We start from the raw sequence: 8,319 nt of genomic DNA on the forward strand, positions 1-8,319 counted from the left end.
GCAATGACTCAACAGTAAAATGGCTAACTACAGAGGGAGTGTACACATCCCACTGAATGTTTTCCTGCCTATATATATTTTCACAAATTCTGTGAAGAAGTTCAAGAACCATTATTGTACACATATATGTTCCTGCATATAATGTAAATAAATAAATGTTTAAGGGAGGGCCCCAGCATCATTCTGTGGGGATAACGATATCTTTGTGTAGTTATTTGAAATTCACAACATATTTTTACCTACATTATCTCATTTAATCCATACAGCAATCCTATGAAATAGGTATTATTGTCCCCGTTTTAAAGATTAGGACACTAAGGACTGGAAAGGTTGTGAAGGTTGTTCAAAGTCTCATCACTAGTAAGAGACAAAGGAGAGACTTGAAACCTAAGTCTTCTGACCCCAGGTCAGTTCTTTTCTGTAAACAACACTTCTCAACTTTGCACCTTAGAATCCTCTGGGAATCTTTTAAAATCTTGGTGTCTACCCAGCACCCTAGACCAATCACATCAGAATCACTAGGAGTAGGATCTAAGCATCAGTAGTTTATAAAGCTCCCCAGATGATTCCAGTGGCCAGTCACGGTAGAGATGTTCAGCTCTGACTAAAGCAGTATTTCTCAGTCCTGACTACTTAGAATCACCTGGGTTGCAACCTAAGCTTCTCCTCTCCCTCAGGCCAATTAAATCTGAATCTCTGTTGAGTGAGACCTGGGCATGATTATTTTTTCAGAGTTCCCCCAGATTATTTAAATGTGGAGCCAAAAAAGAAAATCACGTTTAAAGTTTATGCTTAAAATTTGGAGCATAGGGGTGCCTGGGTGGCTCAGTGGGTTAAAGCCTCTGCCTTCGGCTCAGGTCATGATCCCAGGACCCTGGGATCCGCACATCTGGCTCTCTGCTCATCAGGGAGCCTGCCTCCCCCCTCCACCCCCGCCCCGCTCTGCCTGCCTCTCTGCCTACTTGTGATCTCTGTCTGTCAAATAAATAAAATCTTTAAAAAAAAATTTGGAGCATAGCTGTCTCCAAGGCTAAAGGATTATTTATTTACAATAAATAATAATTATTGGGGTGCCTGGGTGGTTCATTTGGTTAAGTGTCTGCCTTCGGTTTAGGTCCTGATTCCAGGGTCCTGGGATCGAGCCCCCTGTCAGGCTTCCCTGCTCAGTGGGGAGCCTGCTTCTCCCTCTGCCCTGCTCCTTGCTCATGCTCATGTGCTCGCTCTCAAATAAATAAAATCTTTAAAAATAAATAAATAATTATTAGAGGTGGACATGTAGATGACTACTTTGAGAAGTACCAGACTAGAACAAGAAAGACTCTTAAGAGAGGAATGAGTAGCAAGAATGTCACAGACAAAGTGGGAAAGATCATTTGTTACCAAGTTTTGTACAAAATCAACTGTCAGACTGAATAGTGTTTTAAATACAAAATGGATATGTTGGCCTATAAAGACATACTATTTAACTTACATCAGGCTGTCTTTCATTGGGACTGGTTCTTTCAGTAGTTTTCACCTCTAGGGGTGCTCAGTGTGTACCAAGCTTCCAGTCATGTCTTCTGGTTTATGACAAGCCACACACATGAGTGGAAAAACGGCAGACTAAGGTTGAGGATCTGTGATACTTTAGTCTGTGGCCACAGAGTGGAGCTACTCTGGGTGTGAAGCCTATATGCTTGGCATTTTTGGCACTATATTTTAAGAGATGTTAATTTGAAGAGCTTTAGGGATCCCTTTCAGTTAGAGTAAGAGAATAACAATGAGTTAGGAGCTATGTCACATATGGGAAAGAAATATTGGACGGATATTCATACTTAAGATTAGACTGGAGAAATTTTGATACTTCTTTGATATATTTTTATATACCACTTGGAAGTTTGTACATTTGGATACTAAATCCCATAGAAAACAGAGACTTTGCGCACAGCACTCTATTTCAAACCTACATGTTTATGCAGCTAAAAGTGTGTGCGTGCATGTGTGCATGTGCGTGTCTCCCAGCCACACTACTGCCTTGAACTTTCTACTCTCTGTAGTTCTGATTGGACTGGCTTCTCAGGATTCCTGCCAACTTCTGAATTTAAAGTGGTGTCATCTGTATAGTTACCATATAACAAAATATAGCCCATGGAAGTCTTCTAGAAAATCTTACAAAGAAATTGAACTTAGAGAAAGACAAGTATCCTATAATTTCACTGATGTGGAATTTAAGAAACAAAACAGATGAACATAGGGGAAGGGCAGGAAAAATAAAATAAGATGAAATCAGAGAGGGAGACAAATCATAAGAGACTCTTAACTCTAGGAAACAAACAGGGTTGCTGGAGGGGAGTTGGGTGGGAGAATGGGGTAATTGGGTGATGGGCCTTACACTTGATGTACTGAGCACTGGGTGTTGTATACAACTGACCAATCACTAAATGCTATCTCTGAAACTAACTAGAAAAAAGGAAAGAAGGAAGGAAGGAAAGAAAGAAAGAAAACTTTGCATGTGCTCACTGTTTGTTTTTTCAAATTTATTCTGTTTAGGGTCTCCAGGATTTATAAATTTGACTTCCTTTTCTCTCCACGTCCTGAGCAAACTAAACATCTTCTACTATTCTGTGTTGTTGCTAACCCTGTATACAGCACTGGGTAAGTCAATTAGGAAACACGAGATTGTGAAGAATTCTGCCAAAAGATGTATGGAGTATTTTGACAAAAGAGTCATTTAAACTCTTGAGAGCATAATGAACAACACATGGATTCCTCATAAATCATTTCCTGGAACATGATCTTAGGAAATAAAGTTCTTTCCTAACATGTTTGAAGGACATTTAGTTGACACGGAGTTAACTTAAGCTGAGAAGACCATTAAATAATTAGCGTGTGTGTACAGAGCAGCCTTCTTTGAGTACCTTGAAGTTTTATCCTTTATTTCATCACACGTTTTACTTCCTTCTTTACTTTATCAGAACCTATGATTATCTTCTGTGTTTATCATCTCTTCCCTCATTAGAATATCCACTGAAGTCTTGTTTGTCTTGTTCACCTCTATGCCCAGCACTAAGCACAATGCCTAGTATGTACTTCAGTGAATATTTACGTATGGATACCCCTTAAAAACTCAGCTCAAAAAGGAGAACCTGAGATGAGTGGTGAGTTCAGGCATATCCAAGTTCTTCTGTTATATTATCATACCCAATACGTAGTCCCTCAGCCACTTACGGAAGCAGGAAGCACTGTGGTTCTGTATTTACAGCTTTTTACTAATGTTCCTTAGTGACTTAAAGTCAGTTAGGAGTAGATTAACCTACTCGTTGCTTAGTCTTTGTCTTATACTTTTATTCCACCTCAGGACTTTTCTTTGCCTATTAGTAACTCCCACCAGAGAACAGAGTAGTTAGATAAAAAAATACAACACTCTACAATTCTGTGTACCAGGCTTTGGCGGATGGCCCTTTGGAGGTCAGTTTCCTTGTTAGAAGATAGGTTGAAGCTATTTTAGACACTTGCCTTACACTAGAGGGTGAAGCACGTGATTTGGCTCCTGGCTGTAAAAGAAAACATTAAAAGAGTAGAAGTTGCTCCATGTTTAAAAGTTGAAACTTTCAGGGAAAACACTTTTTTAGACTCTGTATCCAGTGGAGGTTATATAATAACATCTGAGAAAATTACCTATGACTTTTTAAAGCTGAACCCTGTTCTTACCAACAGATGATGGTATTTGCATTTTGAGAAAGGAAATCTTGACTGTCCATTTATCACTCTGGACAATATAGTAGTTCCAGAAACCTGCACGCTAGGAAGGACATTAAGTAATAGGGAGGAGCAAAAAGTTATTTTGGCATTCTAAATGAAAAAGAAATTAAATTTTTTACATGTTAACCTTGAGTGTATAGTTGATAAACAAAGTAATGACTTGGCTCAGCAAGAAAAGGTCAGAATACATTCATGAATATTAATAAGAAAGAGAAGAAATGCATTTTAGAAAGATGAAAGTGGTTGAAGTTTCATTGCTTAAAGGAGTAAATATCAGTTATCTGGAAAACTAACTTTCACAGACTACCTCTTTGCTTAAAGGAAATGTTAATGCATTATATTAAGATTATTATTGCAACAGAATCTTCTAAAGTTTCTGAACATACTCTGACCTGTTTCTGGAATCTATTCGGGTATAGCATGTACTCAGATGATTTCATAATCAGACAAAAGTGGAGCAAAGGAGCAAATGGTTGGTTAGCTAAGATGTATGGTGCAACATACAGATCAGTAAAGAAGAAAAACTATGCCAATAAAATGCTTACCAATGACTACTCTCACACTGTGTTATTCCTATAAATGTACCTTGTGATGTATATAATCAGAATCATAGTCATTTAATCTCCTTTTGTCCCCATTGCCTCTTTCAGGACCATGGTTTGTTGGTGAGATCACCAAAGGCAAATTGGGTTGCTGCTTTTCCTTTGGGATGTTTGTTGATGGACATTTCCTACAAGGCAGCCTAACATTTGTTGTTGGCATTCTGCAGGTAAGAGGTCAGAAATGGAATGTAAGAACGCCTCGGCCTTTTGGACTAATTATATAACAGTTACGAATTAAATCCGAGCCTCAAACTAAACACCACAGATCATATTTCCTAATTTAATATTTGCTGTTTTGTTTGTTTTCAATGTTTCAATTGTTTTTCAAATGCTTCCTAAGCTCTTTCTTCCACCACTCTCTCGTAACATCTAAATACATTCGGCAGGAAGGGTTTCTAAAAAGTGAAAGAGATTTTTAGTTTTGTAGTTTGTTTTACTGTGCCTTTCCCTTGACGAAAAATGAGATAAGGGACTTAAAGTAGAATAAGTAAGTAAACCAAAATTGATAATGAAGAAGGAAAATGTTTCAGAGGGAGAAAAGGAAAAATAGACAAGAGAAATGGGTCCATTGTCCAGGGGAAGATGCACTGGGCAAGAACCAGACCTGGGCTTTTTAGTGATGTCTTAGCTGCTGTTTGTTTAGGAAAATACTAATAGGTTAGGTTTACAGGTATATTAAGATTCCTTTAAAAGAAATACACAGGGGTGCCTAGGTGGCTCAGTCGTTTAAGGATCTACCTTCAGCTCAGGTCATGATCTCGGGTCCTGGATCAAGCCTCATATCGACTCACTGCTCAGCAGGGAGTCCGTTTTTCCCTTTCCCTCTCCCCCTGCTTGTGCTCTCTCTCAACTAAATGAAATCTTAAAACACACACACACAACTAACCAATAGCAAATCTTCGTATATAGTTTGGAAAGTATTTACCCACTATGTATTTTATTCACCTATTGGGGCTAAAGGTACTAAAATCTCAGGTAATGATCTCATGTTTGGGAAGAGAGCCAAAAACATTTTTCAGAATGAGCTCACAGCCTTATAACAGGGCAGTAAAGGTGATCGGCAGGATTAGAGACAATCAGGGAAGACTTCTGCCTAGTAAGCATTGACCACAGACCAGAACATTCTCTGTATAGCAGCATTTTATATGTGAGTAGATCGTTGAGTCTTGTTCAGTTTTCTATTATGTAGATGGAGGCTGTCTCACAGGAGCACTCTTATACCAAATAAAACCTGAGCCTTACTAGAAGGTAGGGTTTATATTCATATATTTTAAAATATTTTATTTATTTATTGGACAGAGACAGAGAGAGAAGGAATACAAGCAGGGGGCAGTGGGAGAGGGAGAGGGAGAAGCAGGCTTCCCGCTGAGCAGGGAGCCTGATGTGGGGCTCCATCCCAGGACCCTAGGATCATGACCCGAGCCGAAGATGCTGAACGACTGAGCCACCCAGGCACCCCATATTCATATTTTAATAAATAGTACACCACTAGTGGATTTTATGTATCATCTAGGCCTGTGGCTCCCAAATGTGTTATCTCTGCCTTTGACTTGTTCTCTGCATTTCAGGTGTCTATATATCCACCTGCCATTTCACATCTCCCCTTAGATATCTAACAGGCATCTCAATATCACATGTCTAATAGGACCTTTCGTTTCTACCTCAAACCTCTTCCTCCCCCAGTTCTTTACAATTTTGGTAAGTTTTTCTAGGATGTATCTTTAATTTTTTTCTTTCCCTCTAATACCCTGTATCTATCTAATCCATTAGCAAGTAATACCCTGTTCGGTTTCCCTCCGATGCATATCTTGAATCCACCACTTCTCTTCATCTCTGTTACCACCACGCTAGTCTAACCCATAATTATCCCTTGCCTGGTCCACTGCAGGAACCCAGATTGGTCTTCCCACTGTTACCCTTGCCTCCCTACTCTCAGTTTGCCACAGAGCAGCCACTTCTTTCAAAACCTTAATCAGCTCACTCCTCAGCTTGAAAACCCTTTAAGCAGAGCAGCGACATGATCTGAGTCCTGCTGACTGCCTCAGTTTCCACTTGGCTCATCATGTTCCAGGCTCATGGGTCTTAAGTAGGCCAAGGCCTCTCCCACCTCAGGGGTTATTTGTTTCCTCTGCCTGGAATGTGCTTCCTTCCACGGAGTCATTCCTGCTCTTCAGGCCTCAGAGAACCCATCTCTCAGTTACCCTCTTGTGACTCAGTTATTTCTTTCATTGAATGTGTCACAACTATGGTGATCTTTTGTGTTTATATTTTTGGTCTCTCTTCTTTCTGTTAGAATGTAAGCTCTACGATGCATCTTTGCCGCGTGTCCTCAGTCTAGAGCCTGGCATCATGCCTGCCGTGTAATGGGCATTTATTTGGTGTAATGGGCAATTATTTGGTGAATGAATGAATGAGTGAATCATACAGCAGCTAAACTTAGATTATAACTTAAATCTTCTGATTTGTATTCCACTACTCATAATGCTACTTTAATTAAAAATACAGAGATAATGGGGGCACCTGGCTGGCTTAGGTGGTGGAGCATGTGACTCTTGATCTTGGGGTTCTGAATTCAAGCCCATGTGTGGTGTAAAGTTTACTTAAAATAGAAAAAATTAATAAACACAGAGATAAGAAAAAAATACTGATACCTAATTCCCCCCTCACTCTGCCAAAAAGAAAAGTGTGTTTATGTACATATATATACATATATTCATTTCCACCTTAAACATTACTGAGGGCTTCAACATAAATGATACCAACTTTTAAGATGAACAAAAGGATACAGGCAAATATACAACCATAAGTCACTTCTTGTGAGTGTTACAAGCAAATGTGATTGAAGCATAAAGAATCAGAGAGTTAACCCCCGAGAGAGAGCAACATATCCTTAGGAGCCACTAATAATGCATTAATGAGGCCCGACCCTCTAAGGTCTTGCTCATGGTTCTGTTCTGCTTCTTTTTCCAGCTGGCATTTTTTAACATACCCTTGATGGCTTACCTGTGTTGGAGCTTGCTGCAGCGGTGCTTTGGTCACAACTTCCGGTCTCATCTCCATCAAGGAAAATACTTGAAAGTTATACCTGTTCACCTACTTATGTTACTGCTGTACATCTGGCAGATCTATTCCTGCTACTTTCTTCATATGACATATGGCACTCTAGCTTTTTTCTTCTCCCCTTTGCGGACCTGGTTAACACTGTTGACACCTGTTATCATTCGTTGTGTGTGGACTCTGAACTCTACTGAGCTTGGAACCTTCATAGCACAGTTAAAAAGCCACTTGAGCTCCTGAAGGTCTTGTGTCACCATCTGCCTCTGTAGCCCAGGCCTCTGCCCCAGCAGCAGGTGGAAGGCCAGTGCTGGGGGCAAGCTTCAGGGAGCTGCTGCAACCTGGACATCTGGGAGTTGGGGGGATTGCTCACTACTGATTCCTGCAGAATGGACTGCAGAAAAATCTAAATAATGCCATGATTCCTTCCTTCGCCAGGAAGGCAGGGGATTGATTTACTTTTGTGAAAAAGTTCTAATCAGGAGATCCACAGGGCAGGGTCTGGGTGTGTGTATGGGATTATCAGAAGCCCCACTGTATTTTTTATGGTTACCTCATGTAAAGTACCTAGCACAGTGTGTGGAACTCAGCAGCCGGCAAGGGTGCCACTTGAGGGGTGGGTAAGCGGTAGGAACTTGGGCCCTCCCCTGACTACCCTTGATATATTAGCTCAAAGTCTTCTTTTCCCTCGGGGTTATGGGCTCCCAGGTTCTTTAGGTGGGGGTGCTTTCAGCTAATCAAATAAAAGAGTAATGATTAAGAACCCCGACTGGGCGTTGCGTGTGTGTGTGTGTGTGTGTGTGTGTGTGTGTGTGTGTGTGTGTGTGTGAGAGAGAGAGAGAGAGAGAGAGAGAGAGAGAGAGAGAGAGAGAGAGAGAGAGAGAGAGAGAGAGAGACCAGGCCTCTGAGAGCGGGAGGAGGA

The 8,319-nt window shown here is 40.6% G+C and overlaps 1 protein-coding gene across 3 annotated transcripts in view; it reads left to right on the forward strand.

The window, feature by feature from the left end:
- Window positions 1-8,165, forward strand: part of TMEM62 (transmembrane protein 62) — a 53,081-nt gene extending 44,916 nt beyond the window's left edge. For all 3 annotated transcript variants that reach the window (XM_080807710.1, XM_080807709.1, XM_080807711.1), the window contains 3 exons: window positions 2,530-2,634; window positions 4,392-4,510; window positions 7,314-8,165. In XM_080807710.1, coding sequence (XP_080663836.1) covers window positions 2,530-2,634; window positions 4,392-4,510; window positions 7,314-7,640 — 551 coding nt within the window. In that variant the 3' untranslated portion in view covers window positions 7,641-8,165. The remainder of the gene's footprint in view (window positions 1-2,529; window positions 2,635-4,391; window positions 4,511-7,313) is intronic.
- Window positions 8,166-8,319: the final 154 nt, after the last annotated feature.

This window comes from Martes martes, assembly GCF_963455335.1.
Source record: "Martes martes genome assembly, chromosome: 7".
NCBI classification, from domain to species: domain Eukaryota; kingdom Metazoa; phylum Chordata; class Mammalia; order Carnivora; family Mustelidae; genus Martes; species Martes martes.